This window comes from Argopecten irradians, chromosome 5, assembly GCF_041381155.1.
Source record: "Argopecten irradians isolate NY chromosome 5, Ai_NY, whole genome shotgun sequence".
Lineage (NCBI taxonomy): Eukaryota > Metazoa > Mollusca > Bivalvia > Pectinida > Pectinidae > Argopecten > Argopecten irradians.
The window spans coordinates 17,489,769-17,515,886 of NC_091138.1; the positions used below are offsets into that span (position 1 = coordinate 17,489,769).

Below are 26,118 nucleotides of genomic sequence, written 5' to 3' on the forward strand. Positions count from 1 at the left end.
TGATCTTTCTTCGTACCAGATCGACCATATACACGGAATGCCCGAGATGTCTAGTTTGCTTGGCTTTAGTCACCTTGCATCACAATCGTCTATGTGATACATTACAGCTAACAGAAACAACGAGATAAAAAGTACCTCGGGTAGCACAAGAATGAGCACCACAATTGGTAACACAGAAGTTAACGCCAAACGCTTCATCGTCAAATTATCCTCTAAATAAAGCTGTAAGGATTACAGAAGCTTCATATTTAATAGCATTCTTCATATTTCAAATAGCTAAGTGTCCCCCCCATAAATTACTAGAGACCTATTACTAACACTGTATATCAGTAGATCAATATCGGCACATAATGATCGTGTTTTGTCGCGCTGTCATTACAAGGGGGACATGAACGGCGACGGCAGCAGCAAGGCCATAGCCTCTACAATTACACACTAATGAAATCATTATGGTATTTTAGCGTCGAAAACCCGAGAAAAGCATCCTTTGTGATAAATTTGATATAAAGTGTTACCTACAACACCTGTGGTAAATGTTTGTAAATTGTAAAGCGCATCAACAGTATCAGCGTATTTAATCGTGACCTAATTACTTAACTGTACCAATATAGAATATCTGTCAGTAGTTACAATAAATATCATCGTGACAAAGCAGGTTTTAACTAGGTAAGTGTTTATATTGCCATGTTAACAATTAACTGTTATGTATGCCGATATTATTTATTTTGACTGCAATAAGTTATAAGATAATTCAGAGATAGGGAATGATAAGAACTGTTCCTTCAAAAACATCGATATTTAACTACTTTGAGTTAGAATGTTTGAGTTAATTTTACTCCCGTCAACAATTCAATAATTATTTTAATCAAATTATTTCCCTTTATCTCCTTATCATCAGGTTTTAATTGTAGTTTTGTGATTACTCAATCACTGATTTACTGAATTGATAATGAAAAGCCACAAGTGCATTCAAAGTGTCTATGAACAATGTGGTCTACACATACAAATACCTGTGTTACCCAAGATGTCTCCCTTGGATGGGTTCTGTACAATATTAACACCAATTGTAGTTATTATTTCTACAAAACTGGAGTCAAACATTTGCGTGATATGTTACACTAAAACCAGGAACTCCGACATCTTTATTCTTGAAAAGACACACAAGATAATGTTAATACAGTAGCCAGTTGTTTATCCTTAAATCAGGTTAATATACACATATATTACACATCTTCCTTTCTCTTTGGGATTTGATAATATTGTTCTAGAGCAACTTCAATAAATGCAAAAGAAAATTACAAAACAAATTAGCAAATTAAAGAAAGTATAATGCCCTATCTTATGCAATATGAACCTATCAAGATTAAATGATATCAGAATGTTGAAAAGCAGCGTCAACACCCTATTATGCATAAGGATTTAAAACATTGATACAGATTGAACTAAAGATTCAGGAACTGACTCCATTGAAGTTAGTTTTAAAAAATATGTTCTATAGGGCATACTTGATTAACTACTCTTTTGTATTACACCAGTACACATTGTTACAGTGCAGATGAATAAGAAGGGGAAATGAAATCTGTGATGGCCTTGTTACTACACGGCACGAAGCTGATGGTAACACACTACGATAAGGAAATCAGAATGGTCAAAATGTTATCAGCATCTACATGGCAATTACTTCCTTCTCTAATAAGGTAATTAAACACTTCTAAAGTACAAATGTGTCATTAAATGGAAATGTAAAGAATCTTGCTTACGAAAATACATTGAACTTAATCGTCAGTCATTGCTTTATGTCCATGAATTGAGGGAAATGAGAATCAAGCTGACTCAATGTGTTGTGTGATACTTATTTCAAATTCAAGCCATCCTTATAATCTTCAAAGATGTCTGTTTTCCCAAAATCCATAAACCCATCTAAAAGAACACCTCAAATCACCAGATACAAGAACAAACATCTATTTTGTATATAAATATGACTTTATTTCACTTAACGTTGTATATTTTAGATGGTGAATGTATTCGACAAGTTAATGAGCCAAGCTGGAATTGGTAAGTTGTTATACATTGTATCGTGAAATAGTCACAACAAATCATAAATACTGAAGTTTCTTCGGTTACATCATAATTAAAACTGTATATAACATTCATTCAATATTATATAACCCCTTCCCCCATCGGTACATAGATGAATGTCAGTAAGTATCGACAGGGGGGATAACCGGCCCAATACCTTCCCTGTCCATTAATGATATCGTTTATCGGTCACCACCTGAAAAGGTATATCAGTTGACGTCCCGTTTACCACAAGGAAAGTGAAGAATTTGTCCATCGTATATTAACATTGATGATTACGTTAAACAATGAACAATCGCGCACACAAACTACTAGAACACACATTCTCGCATTATAACAGTCGTTATCGTTTCTTTTCTCCATGTTCTGAAAAGGAAAAAAATAATTGAACTTTTCTACTGAATCTACGTGATAATTTATGTCTATCATTATGTATAGTGGTTTACCATTGTCATCAACTCTGTAATTTACACGAATAAGGCAAACGTCCCTGGAGTAAATAATTCATGCATTTAAATAGTGATGATAAGAAGATGAAGAAAATAAATTGCCCCCTAGAAGTCGAAATTAAACCTTTTCGGAATTCCATTTTTTATCAAATTACGTAATTGTTTTTAAGAATGAGAATCACACATGTAAGCTATTGCTAATGATTATCAAATTACATGGTGTTAACCAAAACTTCCGTAATAATATAGGTCATTGCTGACTTCCGACACCTAATGACAATTACAAATATACAAATTAGATGACTTACTTATCTTGAGAGTCATCGGTGGTTGAGGAACAGTTTTCAACAGTTTGTTTATTTTCCTAGTATTCGGTCGAGATTTGAAAGAGTCGTCACTTTGGGCCATTTTCTTCTACAATAAACAGAAAAAAATATAATAAATTAGCACATCATTGATTGCCATTTGTGTTATGGGAGGTAATCAGTTTAAAAATCTAGTTAGATAAAACCGAAACCTCACGAATTGATGTGATGAGGTGCAGACTTATTTAAAGTACAATAGTTTGAATATGATGTAACAAAGATTGTGATGAAGTGATGGATATCATGTAGTTATTCAAAGAAGATACTTTGAACAGCTTTATTTTTGTATACGATTTATACAATATCTTGTGTCATCGTCTTTTTATAAACATATTCGCGAATGCCTCAAGTCGCAATCATGGGATCTTACTGACTATCGTGTATTCCTATATACAGGGAATCTTACTGACTATCGTGCATACCTATATACAGGGGATCTTACTGACTATCGTGCATTCTTATATACAGGGAATCTTACTGACTATCGTGCATACCTATATACAGGGAATCTTACTGACTATCGTGCATACCTATATACAGGGGGTCTTCCTGAATAACGTGCATTCTTATATACAGAGGATCTTACTGACTATCGTGCATTCCTATATACAGGGGATCTCACTGACTATCGTGCATTCCTATATATAGGGGATCTTACTGACTTTCGTGCATTCGTATATACAGGGGATCTTTCAGACTATCGCGCATTCGTATATACTGGGGATCTTACTGACTATCGTGCATTCGTATATACAGGGGATCTTACTGACTATCGTGCATACCTATATACTGGGGATCTTACTGACTATCGTGCATACCTATATACAGGGGGTCTTCCTGAATAACGTGCATTCCTATATACACAGGATCTTACTGACTATCGCGCATTCGTATATACTGGGGATCTTACTGACTTTCGTGCATTCGTATATACAGGGGATCTTTCAGACTATCGTGCATTCCTATATACTGGGGATCTTACTGACTATCGTGCATTCGTATATACAGGGGATCTTACTGACTATCGTGCATACCTATATACAGGGGATCTTACTGACTATCGTGCATACCTATATACAGGGGATCTTACTGGCAACCGTGCATTCATATATATACAGGGGATCTCACTGACTATCGTGCATTCCTATATATAGGGGAACTTACTGACTACCGTGCATTCCTATATACAGGGGATCTTTCAGACTATCGTGCATTCCTATATACAGGGGATCTTTCTGACTATCGTGCATTCCTATATACAGGGGATCTTTCTGACTACCATGCATTCCTATATACAGGGGATCTTTCAGACTATCGTGCATTCGTATATACTGGGGATCTTACTGACTATCGTGCATTCGTATATACAGGGGATCTTACTGACTATCGTGCATACCTATATACAGGGAATCTTACTGACTATCGTGCATACCTATATACAGGGGGTCTTCCTGAATAACGTGCATTCCTATATACAGAGGATCTTACTGACTATCGTGCATTCCTATATACAGGGGATCTTACTGACTATCGTGCATTCCTATATACAGGGGATCTTTCTGACTACCATGCATTCCTATATACAGGGGATCTTACTGGCTACCGTGCATTCATATATATACAGGGGATCTCACTGACTATCGTGCATTCCTATATATAGGGGATCTAACTGACTATCGTGCATTCGTATATACTGGGGATCTTACTGACTATCGTGCATTCCTATATACAGGGGATCTTTCAGACTATCGTACATTCGTATATACTGGGGATCTTACTGACTATCGTGCATTCGTATATACAGGGGATCTTACTATCATACATTCATATATACGGGGGATCTTACTGACTACCGTGCATTCGTATATACAGGGGATCTTACTGACTATCGTGCATACCTATATACAGGGGATCTTACTGACTATCGTGCATTCGTATATACAGGGGATCTTACTGACTAATATACATTCCTATATACGGGGGATCTTTCAGACTATCGTGCATTCGTATATACTGGGGATCTTACTGACTATCGTGCATTCCTATATACAGGGGATCTTACTGACTATCGTGCATTCGTATATACAGGGGATCTTACTGACTATCGTGCATTCGTATATACAGGGGATCATTCTGACTATCGTGCATTCCTATATACTGGGGATCTTACTGAATAACGTGCATTCCTATATATACTGGGGATCTTACTGACTATCGTGCATTCCTATATATAGGGGATTTTACTTACTGACTATCGTGCATTCGTATATACAGGGGATCTTTCTGACTATTGTGCATTCCTATATACAGGGGATCTTACTGACTACCGTGCATTCCTATATACAGGGGGTCTTACTGACTATCATGCATTCCTATATACAGGGGATCTCACTTACTGACTATCGTGCATTCCTATATACAGGGGATCTTACGTACTGACTATCGTGCATTCCTATATACAGGGGATCTTACTGACTATCGTGCATTCCTATATACAGGGGATTTTACTGACTATCGTGCATTCCTATATACTGGGGATCTTACTGACTATCGTGCATTCCTATATACAGGGGATCTTTCAGACTATCGTGCATTCGTATATACTGGGGATCTTACTGACTATCGTGCATTCCTATATACAGGGGATCTTACTGACTAACGTGCATTCCTATATATACTGGGGATCTTACTGACTATCGTGCATTCCTATATACGGGGGATCTTACTGACTATCGTGCATTCCTATATACAGGGGATCTTACTGACTATCGTGCATTCCTATATACAGGGGATCTTTCAGACTATCGTGCATTCGTATATACTGGGGATCTTACTGACTATCGTGCATTCCTATATACAGGGGATCTTACTGACTATCGTGCATTCCTATATACAGGGGATCTTACTGACTATCGTGCATTCCTATATACAGGGGATCTTACTGACTATCGTGCATTCCTATATACAGGGGATCTTACTGACTATCGTGCATTCCTATATACAGGGGATCTTACTGACTAACGTGCATTCCTATATATACTGGGGATCTTACTGACTATCGTGCATTCCTATATACGGGGGATCTTACTGACTATCGTGCATTCCTATATACAGGGGATCTTACTGACTATCGTGCATTCCTATATACAGGGGATCTTACTGACTTACGTGCATTCCTATATATACTGGGGATCTTACTGACTATCGTGCATTCCTATATACAGGGAATCTTACTGACTATCGTGCATTCCTATATACAGGGGGTCTTACTGACTATCATGCATTCCTATATACAGGGGATCTCACTTACTGACTATCGTGCATTCCTATATACAGGGGATCTTACGTACTGATTATCGTGCATTCCTATATACAGCGGATCTTACTGACTATCGTGCATTTCTTTATACTATGTAAGTTTTTAAAAATATTCGCGATTAATTTGAATTCGAAAATTGTGTGTGGTTAACAGTCAAAAAAGACACAAAGATGTATCAAAGCTTAAGGCATAGGAGGACAGTAAATATTACGACATTTCATGAAGAAAATACAGGTATTGAACCAGTATCTACCAAGAGAAAGATTAAAATATGTTGCCTTTAAACATTAAACATATACTGCTTCTTACAAAAGGTTTAAAACCGACAAATACTTGAAACCTTTTTCCATCAAAGTTTTTGGTTGTTTATTAACACTTTTCATTCAGGTTTTTTTTGACAATCCAACACAACATTTTCATCACGTAATTCTTGAACAATGCCAAGTCTAACTCAAAAACTGAAGTGAAGCTGTGAGAGAGAGTGTTGCTGGCGGAGATAAATCGAGACTGTATATGTCCTGTAATTACCAAAGCTGTGAAATACATGGTACCACTCAATAGCAAACACTCCATTATCGTGGAAAACCAATTATAACTCACCCACGACATAATGTACTAATTAACTAAATGCTTCTATAATGGCCACCATCATTTTGAATGTTCCTGCGAAGAGAAACGTTTCTCTTTCACAAATGGTTGTTAGAATATATTGTGGGTTAACTCCCATTCTAATGAGTTAGTGGGAGGCTCAAATTGAAGTCAAACATTTTCTGGCTCACTATAAATATCACACGCATATATAACGTTCCGTTGTTGCCTCCAGGTCGCTTCATTCTATAGTCCTATGCGAATAAAGCTTTCGATCTTCCTCTAAAAACAAATGCAGTTTGGCATACATTGTAATCGTATTGAACAAAAAAGGACCAAAGTTCATCCTGTTTACATGTTCGTACACGTTTTCCTTAGCGAAAATGAAAGACAAAAGCTTTTAGGCATAATGAAAACCATGGAATGTTAGTGAGACCTTTGTCTTGTTTTACATCAATGTTCCACAATAACCAAGAAAACAAAGTTTCTATACCATGGACATGTAATACACTACATACCTCACGGTAAAGCAATGCTCATACTTATATGCAAAATGCACTTCTTTTAAGCTATAATTCATCTTTATCTAATTTCTGGATCATTCATAGAACCTCTTTAACTTACTTATTTTACAAAACAATCAAATTTGACACCTTTCTTAATCTTAATGAATATAATATGAAAGGTAGTGTAGAAACTTGTTTTTGTGCATCCGGCTGCAACGGAACGATGGACATAACAACAACGAATTGTATTTGAAGCATTACTTTAACCATTATTTCAAGGACTATCCACTAATATTTCAGTCTATGAAATGATTTGAAAGATCAAAAAAATAAAACCATGAATAATCTACGGGAAACAATGAACAATCCATGTTATACAGCACATAGATATACCATATCCAAAACGAGTTTAATTGTACATTCCTTTGATTCTTTGGGTATTTAGATAATCAAGCAGACATGACATGATATTAGCGGAAATCAAGTCAAGGTAAACCCACAAAAAGCGACATCAGTTGTCCGGAAGCTTGAACAACATTTTCATTTACAAAATATAGAAAATATTACATTTTATTGTTTTTGGCTATAAGTATCACATACACGTGATACTATCTTACATTTTAAGCAAAACACGATGTAGCAATCAAAGTATCAGCTAACAGATACCAGTTAAACTCCGATGTAGTCACTGAACACTTCATCATCATTTCATCATAGGTTTAGTATTACACTGCTATCCATCCATCAAACAACATATCAAGCAGGTGAGTAAGTATCAGTCGCACTTTGAAGTATTTGTAGTTGTGGGTTGACTGAAATTATGAACTTATTTATACAATTTAGCTGGTCACTAAGTTGAAAGGTCGTAATATGAAAGAATGAACGCATGTGTACAACAAGTCGTGTATACAGAAATATTCTCAAATTAAGTTTGTACAGCTATTCACGAGACTGAAAGTGTTCGCCATTCTGTAAGAAAATGGTTTTAATATGTAAATGGAGTCCAGTAATATTAACGCTAAAACATCAACACAACTACCAATTACCTATACTTTATCTTTAATTGCTCTTTATATTTCTCTACATTTTGTAAGCGGGCAACCCTTGATGGAAAAAAAGTCAAAGACTTCATGACAGCAAACCAAATTAACTTTTCCGTTTTGTTTTTCAGGACTGACCCAGCTATAGAAATGATAGCACACTATCTTAACCTAAATGCAAAGAGAGCTACACCTGCTTTCTATTTCCAAATCGTTCCCAGGTATATGCTGTGACAAAATACCGCCTGATCAGCTAACAGATAGAATGATAGCTTGTGGAGATTTCACCTGTACAGCGTAAAGCTCAAATAAACTCCTTGTCTCATCAGTGTAGAGTTCAGTCTGACAACCATCCGAAACAAAAGTACAAAGTGGCTGATGGCAATTTATCTGGTGAATGGGTTGTAGATGGTTTATCTTCCCCTGTAGTCTGGTTCATAAAGACCAATTTACACCGAGACAGTGAAGGGAAACAAGTGATGGGGCCATGCTGCCTGCCGCCACAGTCAGTCTCTGCAGCCTGACTCAGATTGGTGGACAAATGGTACAGTCACTGTACAACTAGAACCCCTGTCGTAAATCATAGCTAGGAATCACCCAGATCAATAACAAACACTAGGCAATCAGATTCTACAATGATAACAGCGCCATATCACAGATCCGCATCATAAACAACACTGAAGGGGCATTATTTCTTCAGATGTTTCATGCAAAAATGATCATCCCCAATGTCCAAAAGTGATGTTTAACACTCCCTAACCAAACACACAGGCACAATTAACTCTGATGATAGCGACTGTTAGCCAGTTTTATATCCATTTGCTATGGTGCCACTGAAGGTTAGGGAAGACGTTTTGATACTGCAATAGAACAAAATCTTACATCAATATATTTGTATAATAGACTGAATATGAGATGAGTTTCAATAAATCACTATGATTCATCTTTGGTGTTACGACAATATTGGTTAGGAGAATAAAATTTATGATTTATTAGATATTCAAATTATTTTCTTTGGGTTGCCAGTGACCAGAGGCATTTAGTTTTGAAGGTACTAAACTTTGTAGTTTCATCAGTTGTAAGTACTAGAATTGCCGTATGTACTAAAGTTTCAGTTAGTAATTGTAGATATCAAAGATTTTACATTTCGTGTGGATATTAGAAATTGAATGTATGTTATATAAGTACATGTTCATGAGTTTGTAGTACTAAAATTGCAGGCTCTTGGGTTTGTAGGTACATGAGCTTAATAGGCATTACGTAAAGTTTGTGTATGTAGTAGTGTTGTTTGTACTAGAATTGGTAGGTATGAGAATAGAATTTGGAAAGAAACTAAGTTGTGTATGTAATAGGTACAATAGTTTGATTGGGTGCTTTATGTGGTTGCTAGAGTTTGTGTGGGTACTTTTAGTGAGTACTAGAGTCTGTGTGGGTACTTTCTATGGATGCTAGAGTTTGAGAACTTTTTGTGGGAACTAGATTTTGTGTGTATACGTTTTGTGGGTAATAGAGTTTGTGTTACTACTTTTAGTGGGTACAAGGGTTTGTGCGAGTTGGTATTAGACTTTGTGTGGGTACTTTCTGTGGCTGCTAGAGTTTATGTGGGGACTCTGTCGATACTAGAGTTTGTGACGGTACTTTCTGTGGGTACTAGAGTTTGTGTGGGTACTTTCTGTGGATATAAGAGTTTGTGTGTGTACTTAATGTGGCTACTAGAGTATGTTTGGGTAACTTCTGTTGGACCAGGGTTTGTGTGGGTACTTTCTGTGGGTGCTAGTTTGCGTGGGTACTTTTGGTGGGTACTAGAGTTTTTTTGGATATTTTCTGTGGCTACTAGAGTTTGTATGGTACTATTTTTGGGTACTAGGGTATGTGTGGGTACTTTCTGTGAATGATAGAGTTTGTGTGGGTACATTCTGTGGCTGCTAGAGAATGTGTGAGTATTTTTAGTGGGTACAAGGATTTGTGTGGGTACTTCCTGTGGGTACTAGAGTTTGAGTGGGGACTCTGTCGATACTAGAGTATGTGTTGGTACTTTCTGTGAGTGCGAGAGTTTGTGTGGGAACTTCTGGTGGGTACTAAAGTTTGTGTGGGTACTTCTGGTGGGTACTAGAGTTTGTGTTGGTACTTTCTGTGGAAGCTATAGAATGTGTGAGTATTTTTAGTGGGTACAAGGGTTTGTGTGTGTACTTCCTGTGGATACTAGAGTTTGTTTGGGGACTCTGTCGATACTAGAGTATGTGTAGGTATTTTCTGTGGGTACCAGAGTTTATGTGGTTTTTTTGTTGTTTTTTGTTTTTTTTTTTTTTGGGGGGGGGTACTAGAGTTTGTGTGCGTACTTTCTGTGAATGCTAAATTTTGAGTACTATATGTGGGAACAAAATTTTGTGTGTGTATTTTTTGTGGGTACTAGAGTTTGTGTGGGTGCTTTTGGTGGGTGCATGAGTTTGTGTGGGTATTTTCTGTGGGTGCTTAAGTTTGTGTGGGTACTATATGTGGATACTAAAGTATGTGTGGATACTTTCTGTGAGTGCTAGAATTCGTGTGGATTCTTTTGGGGTACTAAAGTTTGTGTGGGTACTTTCTGTGGATGCTTGAGTTTGTGTACTTTTTGTGGGAACTAAATTTTGTGTGGGTACTCTCTGTGGGTGCTAGAGATTGTAAGGGTACTTTCTGTGGGTGCTAGAGTTTGTGTGGGTGCTATATGTGGATACTAGAGTATGTTTTGGTAACTTCTGTTGGACCAGGGTTTGTGTGGGTAATTTCTGTGGGTGCTAGAGTTTGTGTGGGTACTATATGTGGATACTAAAGTTTGTGTGTGTACTTTCATTAGGTACTAGAGTTTGAGTGGGTCCTTTTTGTGGGTACTAGATTTTGAGTACTTATTGTTGGTACTACATTTTGAGTGGGTCCTTTTTGTTGGTACTAGATTTTGAGTGGGTCCTTTTTGTGGGTACTAGAGTTTTAGTGTGTACTTTTAGTGGGTACTAAAATTTGTGTGTACAAGAATTTTGGTGGGTACTGTACTAAAGTTTGGGGAAGGTACTTGCATTGGATGTGTAGGTACTAGATTTATAGATTTTAAGAAGTTGGTAATTTCTAGGTACAATGGTTTGGTTAGATACAAGCATTTCAATTTTTTTATTTGTATTGGTACTTAGAGTTGTTGGTATACTATTATAGAGGTTACAAATTGTAGAGGTTTTCTATGTACTCGACATAGGTACCAAATATGTTAAAGATACTAGTGTTTGAAGGTACTAGGTGCTTGAGATTAAAGACATCGAGGATACAAATGTTTGTAAACACTAGAAAGTAGAGAACATGACTGGTATTGAAGTGTGAAGGAACAGAATCGAAGCGAAAGACAGTGACTGGATTTTTTGTTTTTTTATGATGAGTATTGTGACTTCAGATAATTTGAATATCAAATTTGACAATTGTTTTATTAATAAGGGAAGGGACATGTGCCCTACTAGGACATATATTCAATTTGTATTCCACCTGTTTCTAGACAAATATGTAATCAAGTTATTACCCTTAATCCATTGGCTAACTCAGACCACAGGTAAACAAAATATATAAACTACTCAACCAGGTGGCAACCCATGGAATCCACTTGTAATGACAATATTTTTTCAGTAATCTGATTTAAAGATTTAAAAAATTCAGAAAACTTTGTAAATATTTCATCAAAAGTATCATTGGGCCACTATTACGTTATAAAGTTGAAGTTGGAATTAAAAACAAGTTCATCAGAAATTATTGTGTTAGAGGAATTTGGGCCAGGCCTTTCCCTCTGGTGGTGTTGACAGCCCCACAGGTGTGGACTAGAGTTGGTAATACACTCCTTGTCATAGCGGACCATGCACGCTCATGACTGGCATTGGATTGGCAAGATCTCTGACTGTTAGAACTAAATACCAACACAAAACCAATTCAAGCGAGTTTCTTTACACAACCAATATTGCCTGACATAGATGTAACTAATTTGTGTGTCACTACATCTGGGCCCCAAAAGACATGAATACAGCCCGCAGAGTTTTCACAGGTGTGACCAAATCAGAAGTCAAATAATATTGATAAGTGAATCTGGTGCGAGTGTAACAAACATGCCAGGCCGTAAGTGAAACAACACCCCAGTATCCCCTATTGACAATGTCCTTACCCCAATGAGTGGGGCGAGAAGCCAGGTAAGTAGATTCATGAACAGGCTTAGGTATTGTAATTACTGGCCAGGTATAGGCTGGTCACACCTGCAGCATCTAAACCCAGGTAAATAGGAGCTCAGCTCACATACCTGTACGTACAGCATACAAACCTTATCCTATACCCAAATAAGTGAAATAACACAACATAAATAGTTCACTTTCATAAACATCTAAAAAGCATTAAAAAGTTTATAAAATTTTAAATTTCATAACACTAAAAAATTTTGTAGATTAATCAAAGAAAAAATTGAATTGAGGCCCTAAGTTGTCAAAAAATTCAGTTTTGTTGCCACATCCAAGAATTCATGAAAAATAATGTTCAATAGAACTTTAAGCCTGAAAAGTAACAAATATTATATTTCAAGTGTAAAGCAGTCCACATCTTCTTAATGTGAAGTACTGTACCATATTATTTCAATCAAAGGATGTGTTTATCAGAAATATTTAATTCTATATGCGAGATAAAATCTTCAAAAGACAAACATTTTGCAGACCAAGCAAGTTTTACAATCAATGCATTTAAATTAATATGACTTTTCATTGTAGTTTAACTTGATTATGAATTTCCTATGAAGTAATAGCTGTGTGAGATGGCAGAAAAGGCCTGCAGCTATGTTATGTTATAAAAATAATATAAATTCAGACAAATAAAACTGAAGTGATAGCTATATACCGGTGGTTGTCTTTACCAATTATGACACATGACAGTCATGTTTTCCCTATTTCTAAACTTAAAAAAGAGTATCAATGATTTATTACTTCCTTTTCAGAGACAATGCAATTTGAAACAAAGAATCAAGATTAATTGGATGTTTCCCAAAAAGTGACACAGAAGAAAATATGTTTATCATAAAATCAATACCATATGTCAAAACTCCAATTTATGACTGTTTCCATATGTTTGCTGTGACTCGGCTATAAATAATGATAGGATGAGTTTTGAATTGTCCATTTTATTGAGCTGGCTGCTGTTGTACTTGTTCTAAGGTGCACCCTCTTCATGTATACCAACAAGTTTTGGTTCTGTTCTTCAACAGAGGTTGTGGTAACAGAGTGGCTAAGATGTCCCAACATATAATTACCACAAGCTCTCCACCTCTGGGTCACAAGTTTGAATCCTATGTGGGGCAACACTGACGATTTGAGGCTTCCTGAGGCAGTGGTGTAATCCAAAACAGTTGGATGCTTTGTTTCTTAAAACAGTCATATTCATAAGATATCGAACATGAAGTTGGCCGTGTTATAAATTTTGAGTTCTTATTGTCCCATGTAAAAAGGACAGGTTTTAAGTCCATAGTAGTCCTTTTCTTTCAACAGAATCTGTCAGGCTTCAACACATTTTTTTTAACCTCAGCAATGTTATCTGTGACAGAACCTCAGCAATATTAATGCTTACTTTTTTGTTATTACTGTGATAGAAAAATTGCCAAGACCCCCTCAGCAATCAGTTGCAGTAATGCTAAAGAATCAACCCTGTATCTACATTGTAATTTTTAACCTTAGAAAAAAATTTTCTACATAAATATGTAATACAGTTCAATTAGACTATTATTATTGGGAAAAAAGGACAAATCAGAAAATTACATTCCTTTCCTTCACTCTCAAAAGACAAACATTAAAGAACTGTAATATTGTTCATTGCAAAAAAAAACCCACCTTAATTTCAACATGAATATACATCACATCCCTCTCCACTTTACGATCTGAGCAGAAACAAGTTACCTCTCTGTCTATAAAAACTAAAGTGCCTGGTTATCTTTACAATCAATCTCAACTGGCATTAATACAAGAGGGCAGGATCATCCACATGACCTAAGTATACAGTACAAAATTCTTTGATATACATTTCGCATATACTTTTAGGTTTTATACAACGATGACATAAAGTGATACAGAGATGTTTTATTAGGACGAAACTGTAGAAATCAGATGAACTTAATAGACTTGACAGACATATGAATTTATTTATTTTATAATCAGTTATAAATCTACCGTAACAATCATGTGAAGGTAATGATCAAGTCCTGCTTACAAAAAATATGTTAAAAACTGTTAAAATTCGTAGAGCAAATTTCTAGAACCAATGATTCTATGAAATATTGAATACTGTATATCTAAGAGATCTAACCATATTGTTTTTGTGCTGAGTTACAACTCTGTATGAAGGACCAACATGCATAACCCAGCTGTTAATCATAACCTATTACAGATCTATATCTTGTTCTACAGACCAGAAATCTCTATGAGACATGGATATCCCGCTTCCATATAAAATGAGACATGATGTCTGTGTACAACAAGACAGGACAGCATGACGACCATGGGTAATACTATAGTATGTGACCACCCCAACTCCCTTTTCCCATTGCCCATTGAATTGGCAATCAAAAGATTCAACATCCAAACAATGCCATTCTTTATCATTTTTTATATAAACTCATGTTTACTACTGTCTATGATAGTCATTTAGAAATTAGCTTTGTTAGTTATAGACTAGGATGTATACCGAGCGGGTAGACTCAACGTCTAAAGGGAGATAACCAGTATAAATGGTAGTGACTGATCATGGTTCCTTTAATTTGTTCTGTTTGTGCAGTTTTAAAAGCACTTTCAAGAGATACAAAATACAGGATCTTTCAATTACTGATTATATAAAATAAAGGACTGAAATTGAATATTTTTGAAATACAAAACCTTTCCACCATAATATGTAATTGGTAACATTTCATATACATGTACACCATTAATGGAATCCTCCAGTTCACAGATAAAATGGGGTTCCCTAATGTAATGTGATTGGAATGGAGTTTCAGAAAAAAGTGGGGTCCTTTTGATTGTCTATGTTTATAAGGCATAAATACAAACCCTGTTAATTTATTTACCAAGGCAATGGTACCACTTATCATCACATGTCATAGCTGGGGTTTTTTATCAATCAGTGTAATGATTTTTGTTCACCACAATTATAGTCAATATCCTTTTTGCAAGGTAAGGATTATTGCATGGCTTTCGAGTAATAAGGGATTTATTACTCCCGAACGAAGCGAGACACCGGGGGTAAGAAGTCCAGAGATACAAGAAATCATGCAAAAACTGACTTACTGCGTGTTTCTTACCTTGAACAAAAAGACAGGTTGATTGAAAAAACACACCTTTCCATCTCTATACAGTACCCATTCTCCCATTGTTCTCTGTTTGTATTGCGTGATGGTAATTGTATGATACCAAGACACCAAATGATTTGAGTACCAATCACAAGATGTCGAGGTGTCATACAGTGACCAGCTTAGTACATACTTCACCTCTCACAAAATAGGAAACAAAAGTTCAACAGATAAAGTGAAAAATACTCACAAGTTTATCCCATTTGTTCTTTTTGATCTAACTGCACCTTTTAATCTAGTAGGTATTTCCCCGTATAAGAGGACTTGGCTAATATGCGAATCCATCATACTGTAGATACCCACTGCAGTGAACAGGTTTTTTTTTTTCCCTTGGGTTTTATTAGTTTCACGTCCTATTAACAGCCAGGGTGATGTAAGGACTTGCTAGGTTTGTTCATGGAGGAAAGCCGGAGTACCCGGGAAAAAACCACTGACCTGTACCTGGCAACTACCCCACATGGGATTCGAACTCGCGACCCAGAGGTGGAGGGCTTGTGGTAATATGTCGAGACATCTAAACCACTCGACCACCGTGGCCCCCAAGTTTTTTTTATATAAAAGAGCTGATAATACTGGCTACTGGAACTATGAAACAGTTGGATTATCACACTATCAGGTTAAAACATTTGAAATTGTACCATATAATTTTTGGATAAAAGAAGTACTTAAATCATAAAATGTAAACAATATTTACTAAACAATGAAAAATCAGGGAAATTTATTTTTGCTTTTTGTTTCCAAAAGGATTTTTCGTCAATGTAATGATAATCTATTACTAAGGTATCATGAAACTTCTGAATAATGCTTATTTTATCAAAATGACTTCATTATAATGTAATTGTACTGGCTTTAATTTATCATGATAAATAGATCTTTATGTTGACACTTTTTTTCATCTGAATATTTACTATCATGACCAGATAATTGAATGATAATTTCCCCTTTCTTACAACATACATGCCCAGCCCTTTTCATAGCTATATACGGTAATCCTGATTGGCTAAGAAAGGGGATTTGTGTGCAGTGGCCTACGGTCAATATGTAAAGGTTATTGCATGGCTTTCGTGTAATAAGGGATTTACATGTATAAGCAAAAGGATTTTCGATGTGTAAAGATAAAACTTGGACTATGGGAAATGCTGCATCAAAATATTAATTTTAAAGAATCCAGATATTTATTGAATTATTGTCTCTGTTCAACTATTGGAAGAAAATTAAGTAAATGAAAAAAGTATTGTCGGAAACTTTACATGTAAATAAATTGTATTTATTAAATCAATTTCATCTGTTCAGTTGATGTAATGCATATAATTTCAAAGCATCATTTGTTGATAAAAAGGTTCCAGAAGTATTAAAACTTTTCTTAACAATACTTTACGAAAGCCATGCAATAACCTTTACTTGTATGTATTATGCTTTCAAGTAATTTTTGGTACTAGGGGTTCTTGATTCAATCTTATACATCAGTTTGTCATTATCCATCGTAAGGTACACATGGATTTTTGCCATATGTAGAGATAAAACCTTTGCTTATGCAAAATGTTGCACTAAAATCTTTTTAGGGGATATGTACAGTATGAAGTAATTGGATTATTATCAAGCTCTATTCAAAGACTGGAAGAAAGAGAAGTATTAAATGAAAAAAAAAATTGTCAGAAACTTTAAATGTTAGTAAATTGTAATTAAAATTGATTCCATCTGAATGATTCCAAAGTGTAAAGGTTCCTGCATGACGAGCTCAAACTTTTCCTTGCAATACTTTGAAGTTGCTATTCAGCTGTCATATGATAATTATTAATAAACTAATTGAAACATTAACTAATTGAAGTTTTTTGACGTTTAAATTAAATAAATGTGATTTCGTTATTGCATTTTCTTTTGAAAAATCTTGTAAGTTTTGGTTAATTGGTCTATTGATTAATCATCAGAACAAGGTGAGTAATGATTATCTCCCCTCTCTTACAGCATTGGTTACCATGGTTGACTGCACACATGTCCAGCCCCTTTCATGGTCATGTAATCCTGATTGGCCATGAAGGGGATTATGTGTCAGGGCTCAAAGTGGCACCTATTTTGGTGGCCATGGCGCCTTAAATTCATCATTGGCGACCACACATTGGCCTATAAGGCACCTCATTGGCGACTAGGAAATTTAAGAAATAAGATCTAGCTTTCATTTAAACTTATTGCAACAGTGCTTTACAAAATGACTGAAGTACACATGTGTAAATTTCTTTTAAAGACAGTGTACAATGTACCTCTCAATGCTCAAAAGATTCACAATAATATAAATATTGCATACAGATGGCTATACTGTTCTAAAACATTAAAAGAAAATGTTTTGAAACCTTTTAAGAACTGGGCTGGCAACCAGCTTTTCCAGTTGGCGCCTAAATATTTTGGCCCAGCAGCCCAACTGGCCACCTGATAAAAACATACACTTTTAGCCCTGTGTGTGGACTCAACTGTAGTGTAGTATTGTGGTGAATATGCTCAATGTGCATATAGTGCTGATATGGTCAGTCATAGTCTACGGTCACACGCAAGTACAGGTTCGAATGATACGTCCGAATATTAGCATGACCAGGTGTAAACTACGCGGATAATGGTCACGGACTTCAGCACATCACCTTTGGGCGAGTTGACTCGGGAGAGGTGAAACCCAACTCCTTGGAACCCCAACTCGCCAAGTGTCCTCACAACAGAAGCAAGATATTTATTGTCCACAATTTTCCTTAGTGAGAGGTTGGAAGTATTGGCCACACTTTTCCTTAGTGAGAGGTTGGAAGTATTGGCCACACTTTTCCTTAGTGAAAGGTTGGAAGTATTGGCCACACTTTTCCTTAGTGAGAGGTTGGAAGTATTGGCCACACTTTTCCTTAGTGAGAGGCTGGAAGTATTGGCCACACTTTTCCTTAGTGAGAGGCTGGAAGTATTGGTGTGATAACTCTGTCCCCCTCCCCTAGGGAGTGATAACTCTGTCCCCTTCCCCTAGGGTGTGATAACTCTGCCCCCCCCCCTCCCCTAGGGAATGATAACTCTGTCCCCCTGCCTTTGGGTGTGATAACTCTGTCCCCTTCCCCTAGGGTGTGATAACTCTGTCCCCCTCCCCTAGGGAGTGATAACTCTGTCCCCTTCCCCTAGGGTGTGATAACTCTGCCACCCTCCCCTAGGGAATGATAACTCTGTCCCCCTCCTTTTGGTTGTGATAACTCTGTCCCCCTCCCCTAGGGAGTGATAACTCTGACCCCTTCCCCTAGGGAGTGATAACTCTGTCCCCCTCCCCTAGGGAATGATAACTCTGTCCCCTTCCCCTAGGGTGTGATAACTGTCCCCCTCCCCTAGGGAGTTATAACTCTGTCCCCTTCCCCTAGGGAGTGATAACTCTGTCCACCTCCTTTTGAGTGTGATAACTCAGCCCCCCTCCCCTAGAGAGTGATAACTCTGTCCCCCTCTCTTTGGGAGTGATAACTCTGTCCCCCTCCCTTTGGGAGTGATAACTCTATCCCCCTCACTTTGGGAGTGATAACTTTGACCCCTTCCCTTAGGGAGTGATAACTCTGTCCCCTTCCCCAAGAGATCGATAATTCTGTCCCCCTCCCCTAAGGAGTGATAACTCTGTCCCCCTCCCTTTGCCAGTGATAACTCTGTCCCCTTCCCCTAGGGAATGATAACTCTGTCCCCCTCCCTTTGGATGTGATAGCTCTGTCCCCTTCCCCTAGGGTGTGATAACTCTGTCCCCCTCCCCTATGGAGTGATAACTCTGTCCCCTTCCCCGAGGGTGTGATAACTGTGCCCCTCTCCCCTAGGGAATGATAACTCTGTCCCCCTCCTTTTGGTTGTGATAACTCTGTCCCCCTCCCCTAGGGAGTGATAACTCTGACCCCTTCCCCTAGGGAGTGATAACTCTGTCCCCCTCCCCAAGGGAGTGATAACTCTGTCCCCTTCCCCTAGGGTGTGATAACTGTCCCCCTCCCCTAGGGAGTGATAACTCTGTCCCCCTCCCCTAGGAAGTGATAACTCTGTCCCCTTCCCCTAGAAAGTGATAACTCTGTCCACCTCCTTTTGAGTGTGATAACTCTGCCCCCCTCCCCTAGAGAGTGATAACTCTGTCCCCCTCTCTTTGGGAGTGATAACTCTGTCCCCCTCCCCTAATAAGTGATAACTCTGTAACTTCCCCTAGGGAGTGATAACTCTGTCCCTCTCCCCTTGGGAGTGATAACTCTGTCCCCTCCCCTAGGGAGTGATTACTCTTTCCCCCTCCCTTTGGGAGTGATAACTCTGTCCCCCTCCCTTTTGGAGGGATAACTCTGTCCCCTTCCCCTAGGGAGTGATAACTCTGTCCCCTTCCCCTAGGGAGTGATAACTCTGTCCCCTTCCCCTAGGGAGGGATAACTCTGTCCCCTTCCCCTAGGGAGTGATAACTCTGTCCCCTTCCCCTAGGGAGTGATAACTCTGTCCCCTTCCCCTAGGAAGCGATAACTCTGCCCCCTCCCCTTTTTATTTTTGAAGTTATTTATTCTGTAATGTGATGATAGGCTTACTTACGAGACAGGCTTATTTTTCAAATTATTTAAAACATTCAAATTAAAACAAAAGAAAAAAATACATTAGGTACATGAACAAATTTGGCAATTAATACAAATATGCATTTATTTATATGCACATATTTATGTATATAATAGAATAACAACACCACCACAGAATATTCTGAGAACTTCATGTGACCACCAACAAAAAAAGTTTTTTTCAGATAATTTCCTTGGAAGGAAATCAAGGCTAACTTTTCAGTGCGGCCTATATTCAAAACCGGCATATTTCTAAGATACATTTGACTTTAAGAAATTTAAAGCTTACTACTTCTACTTTCAAGAACATCCTATTTTCGATTCAGACTTATTATCGAGATTTTAGGGTATGTATACTAGGTAAACAACGTATGTAGCTAAAACATCTTTTCATAATGGGCATGTAACAACTATGCTTGATTCAAAGTGTGCTCCATTCCATTTGTCTTACCTTATTGTAAATTATGTTTATCTTTTATAAGGAGAAATATTTGGTCATTTTTTTAAAACCCAATCTACCATCCAAAAATTGATTTAGACTTGGTTATAGGGAAGGGAAAACAAACATTTGTTTACTAGAGTGGCCCAATCTGTAACCAGTTCCCAATTTCTCAAAACTACATGTAGGTCCAAAATACTTTTAAACAGATTTTCAGGCAGAAAAATTTTGCCATAAGTTTAATACATATAAGGAGGTGACTTTAGTTTTGACTTATTAAACTAAAGTACATGTACACAGCTTTTGTTTTGAGAAACAGGGGTCAGGTATACCAAACTTACCTTATAATCTGCCATACAAGTTTCAAAAGCATGAATTTGTGTATCACATAAGCCTTTGTAATTGAAGTCGTGCATCTTATAACAGTCTAACATTACTTTCAAGGAATCTGTGCAAGGTCGATCTGAAAGAGAAATTTGTAAATGTAATCTATTTTGATATCATAGTTATATAAAATAATAGGAAAATGTATTTATATGACATTAGTAGTAACTTCAAATCAACCTGTTTGGTCAACCTGCAAAGATGCTGGAATGAAAGATCTCTTATGAGAAATTATTAAATACTCGTTGTGAGCGTACCAGGCCATCTAAAAAGGAGTGTATATAACCAGGGCACCCTTGACTTTTAGCAGATCCAGAAGTAAAATCTCTATTTCTTAGAAATCTGAAGAGTCAAAACATATGACAAATATATTACATGTGCTTCAAATTCAAGAGTCAAACCTGATTTTTGAGAGTCAAAAACATACTCTCAAGGGCAGTGTTCTCCCTTAAGGAATTTTTCCTGCTGGTTCTAAGGACGACTGACCCTAAAAGTTACTGTTCCTGACAGAAAGTAGCTGGTCCTTACAAAGTTACAATTCATCCTTATCTTTTATATATTTAATTACTAACAAAGAAACAGTTTTACTAACAAAATACATCCGCATATCCGGATTAGTATCATGCACTCTCAAAAAAGTTAATTGAAAACCAGAATATCACGAAAATTTGTTTTGTACGTAAAGTTTGATCTTCATCATTTCTACAATTTTACTGATATTTTTTATTTTGTAATCCTTTATCTGGACCAAAAATCGCCAGTCAAAGGATCAGCTACATGGGAAAAAAGTCTGCTTGACTAGAAAGTTGCTGGTCACGGGCAGACAGACAGGTGTTAATTTCGAACGTTGCTGAAAGGTCTACTGGATGTTCTGTATAACCCTGGTAAATATTAGTCATGGCTAAATACTATATAAATTAAATAGATCAATCAGTTAAGCATTAAACTATAGCTAGTAAAGCCATTTATGTATTGAAGTTAATAGCAAATTCGTCTGTTGACTTTTTGAAACACTCACCAATAGAGCAAGGGTACACTGATGTCACATTTATTTCCATGTGGATTACTGGGTCTGGTGCATGGCCTTTAATTACTTAATATTTTACATAACCTAAACCTACATGCATTCAATGATTGACATACAATTTTATAATGACTACTTAACTAGTATAGAATACTCGGCCCCCTAACAGTGAAGAATGCTCCGACACCAGTTTTTATCTAAGCAGGAATGTGTTTGGCAATTCCTGCGTTAATAATTAGCGAACATGGCTACCCAAGGCACATTTATATGTTCAAAGTTTGATAACTTACAAATTCGGTAATTAAATTCTGATTAATTTTGTACTCTACAAAATATATTTCATTACTTCTGACTGAAGCATACAAATATACATGTATACATGTAGGAATGTTTAAAGGGAGGTAACTCATAAAGGATAAGCTTATTCTTCTATACAGCTGTACTGCGAGTACTAGTATACTGTAGGCGATATAGCAATGATTCTCAGTATAGATTGTATTAAAACACACAAACAGGGTTCTTTATCAAATTATATCTTTATCAGAATGATTTGGGAAGATTGAAGTGAGATTCACCAGCTACAGCACAAGAGCTTGACGTTCTGTTAATAATATATTGTATAAATATTTAAAGATGCTCCACCGCTGACAAATGGTAATGTTTCTCTATCAAAAACAGGAGCAGACACTTCAGTATTTTTCTTCAGTTACAAAAGTTACTTACTTTACACCAAAACCACCAATGAAAAGTTTGAGCTTCTGATTTTACTTCAAGATAAAAATGTTAAAAATAATAAACTGCATCCAAAAATATTTCCGAACCTAAAGCAAAATAAAGTATTTAAAATTGTTTTTGTGTTAATTAGACATATATATACACAATTAAACATCAGTTATTGTTCAATTGATGGGTATCTATTTATGCTCTGTCAGCGGTGAAGCATCTTTAAGCATTATTCTCAATATCTTTTGGGGTTTGTGAATTCATAGACAAATGCTTATAATTTAATTTAGATACCTCAATCAGGTATTAATTAGGCATATATTTATCTTATCCAATAGTTCAGTTTGGCCGATGACGGTGCCACTTCTAAAATATCTTGCGAAAACATTCTGCATTATTTCGGTCTATTGAAAAGTGACCCTTAGATCTAACCAATAGAAATGTATGTAAGAAATGAAATTAAATCATATAAAAATACCCATATATATTACATAAAAACAATGTTTAGAAATATTATTTTCAAATAGTATACAAGGGTATTTTTATATATTTATACTTTATATTATTGACAGAACGTCAAGTTCCTAATCTGTCGAAATGTCAAGTGACTGTCAGACACCCATTGAAATTTTTAATTGCGTTACAGTATAGTAACGTTAAAAGGCGTTTAAATCATTTCTTCGAGCCCTACTGTTCGATAAGAGAGAACCGTTAACAGATGATATTGCCAGCTGAGAGTCAACATTTCATTTGACTGTTTGACATTGATAAATACCAGAATACTGGAATGACACTGACAGGGCAAAGTTAGGAGAAACAGTTTCTTATAAATTCTTACCTGATGCTAATTTGTCCGCCGTTATTTTAAGTCTGTTGTCAACAATAAACGGTGCATTCCAGACCTTGTACCGACGAGGATCGGGCTTATAGCCAAATGCACTTCTGTGCTTCCCTAAAACAAATTCTGTGAAGCGAGGCATCGTTTCATAAAAGCCGACTGGGAGCTAAAAGGGATAGAGTAACCTCCCTTACCGACGTAATCATACTAAACATAAACCAAATACGTGAACGGAAAGTCAATCCGGAAAATTTCACAATTTTAGTTTAAAAATATGTTATTGAAATACTAAACAATGAAGACAAACAAATACATACAGTTAGGATGAGGAAAACGAGCTAAAAGCTTGTATATCAATACCTTTCATATTTTTCTATTATATGTAGGTACTATTTTTCTCCTCTTTTCATACGAATCATGCACGGCATGGGAAGACCGAAACTCTACTTGCTTATTTTATTTTCTATTTCATGTAGAAGACATAACTTATAAATCAAAGGACGTACATTAAACTATAGAAGTATATGATATAATAATTGTCTAGCATAAACTCAAAGATTCGGCTATTCCTCTGTGTCAAGGCCTGTGGTGCCACGTATGCGATTCATATGATTTCGCGCCATGTGTTGACGTGATGTGACGTCATAATTCCTTGTGCTCATCTTCGCTTGATGGATATTTTGACCATACCTTTAATTTTCAAAGTGTTATTTTTTTTATTTAAAATATAATAAAAGATGTTTAATTACTCCTGTTTTGCATTTGCATTCGTTAAATATATATAAATTTACTGGGGAGAGCAGTACCTGAGCAGCGCACAACCGAAACAGGTTAAACCAGAAACCGGAAGTAAATTGCTATCCATGCATGCCATTGATCTCAATATGTACTTTTGCTTACGCACATGTTACCGGAATAGAGCTTCGATTTTTAGCTCTTCGCTTTTAATAATTAAAGAATATATCAAATAATTTGAATTCTGTATGATTTTAGGAATTTTGATAAATGCATTTTATGCCATAACCTACAGTAACCGCAACATGTACTGACAGTAAAGTAATCCGAATGTTCTGATGTTGAATAGATCTTTTAGAAAATCCAATCATGTCAGATTTCAATTTTTGTAGTTATAACAACCGACGCATTGAATTAAGTTATTTTTCCACTCGCATGCATAACCCTTGATACTCTGGCCCTGATACCAGACTCTGACTTATGACATAGACATCTATCTGTCATAATGTCTAAATCTGATGTCAGGGCAAGAGTATCATGGGTTACCCTGTTATATAATTTATGACTGACCCACCAGGGTATCAGACCTTATTGCAAGCAACGTATTACTTTATCCCTTTCAAATCCTTTTTTCTCATGTATATTATACTGTTGCATCCGGAGATGAACTTTATTCTTGCATAATTTGCATTTTACAACATTAGGTCACAGTGATATATTTTTGACAGTAAGTTAAATTTTCCATTTGTTTTATTTTCGACAAATCAGTGTAAAATAACTTTTTTTTATTATTAAAAAATGCGAGTTTTTGGGCTTCTGCAAGTCTATAACGAGAGACGTAAGAAAAAAAGTGCGTCATTAGAATACAACTAATTAAAAATATTTGCACAAATATTACAATTAGTCAAACATTTATTTAAAAACAACTTCATGATCAATGCAATCCATATGAAACATAAAACATTTGCATAGATTTAGAAGTGATTGCATAAATGGTACGCCGAAAATGCGGAAGGATATTGTCTAGACTGTGTGACACGGTTTTCTCCCGCTTCGATTCAAAATGGAGAGTCATCGTCATGTGATGGGAACGGAAAGGTTCTAGTGGATTATGTAGCCTTTAGCCTTGATACAAATTAAACAATTGATTAAAGGTAAATCCACATTCCGTGACTTTTTTTCTAAACGTCGCTTAGGCTTCATTCTTTGTTTGTAACGAAGATGTTCTAACGTAAGCTTAGTTTCGACACATGTCACACAGGGACATGGCACATTTCATTCTTCTTCGGTAGGCAATGTTGCCCAACTCGAACAGTACACAAGAGTCAGTAAAACGATAGTTCATAAAAATGCTTTTAAATGGACAATTCAGTCCAAGAGAACATTAAAATTTGTATATATATCGGAAAACGCCCAGTTCTAATGGAAATAATATCAGTCGGTTTTACTGTGATATACCAGAAAAGCCCATGGTGGTGAAACGCGTGTGAAATGTTCAAACTCGCTCGCTGTCCGCCATTGTGAACGAACATCTTGTATGCCGAACCCTGTCCCATGCTCGTAGAGTAATGCTACTTTTGTCTAGAACTGCTCAAATCGCTCTGACAGTAGTGCGTTTACCTTATTATGTGATTTGTCTTGCCTAAAAAATCATTTTATCACCTCCTCAGTGGTTATGTAGTTCAT

The 26,118-nt window shown here is 36.5% G+C and overlaps 1 protein-coding gene across 1 annotated transcript; it reads right to left on the reverse strand.

Moving 5' to 3' along the window:
* Positions 1 to 1,964: 1,964 nt before the first annotated feature.
* Positions 1,965 to 23,887, reverse strand: LOC138323051 (uncharacterized). Its single transcript, XM_069267379.1, has 4 exons — positions 23,698 to 23,887; positions 21,070 to 21,191; positions 2,837 to 2,942; positions 1,965 to 2,445 (listed from the first exon to the last, which is right to left on the reverse strand). Exons 1-4 carry the CDS (start codon positions 23,837 to 23,839, stop codon positions 2,423 to 2,425), a joined length of 393 nt encoding a protein of 130 aa, XP_069123480.1. The 5' UTR covers positions 23,840 to 23,887; the 3' UTR covers positions 1,965 to 2,422.
* Between the last annotated feature and the right edge of the window lie 2,231 nt (positions 23,888 to 26,118).

Excerpts from the sequence above, each read along its gene's own strand:
- LOC138323051 (XM_069267379.1), bottom strand. The coding sequence starts at position 23,839 with ATGCCTCGCTTCACAGAATTTGTTTTAGGGAAGCACAGAAGTGCATTT. Across the intron at positions 21,192-23,697 it reads GGCGGACAAATTAGCATCAG|ATCGACCTTGCACAGATTCC; the intron begins GTAAGAATTTAT and ends TTTCTCTTTCAG. Across the intron at positions 2,446-2,836 it reads ACCGATGACTCTCAAGATAA|AACATGGAGAAAAGAAACGA; the intron begins GTAAGTCATCTA and ends TTTCCTTTTCAG.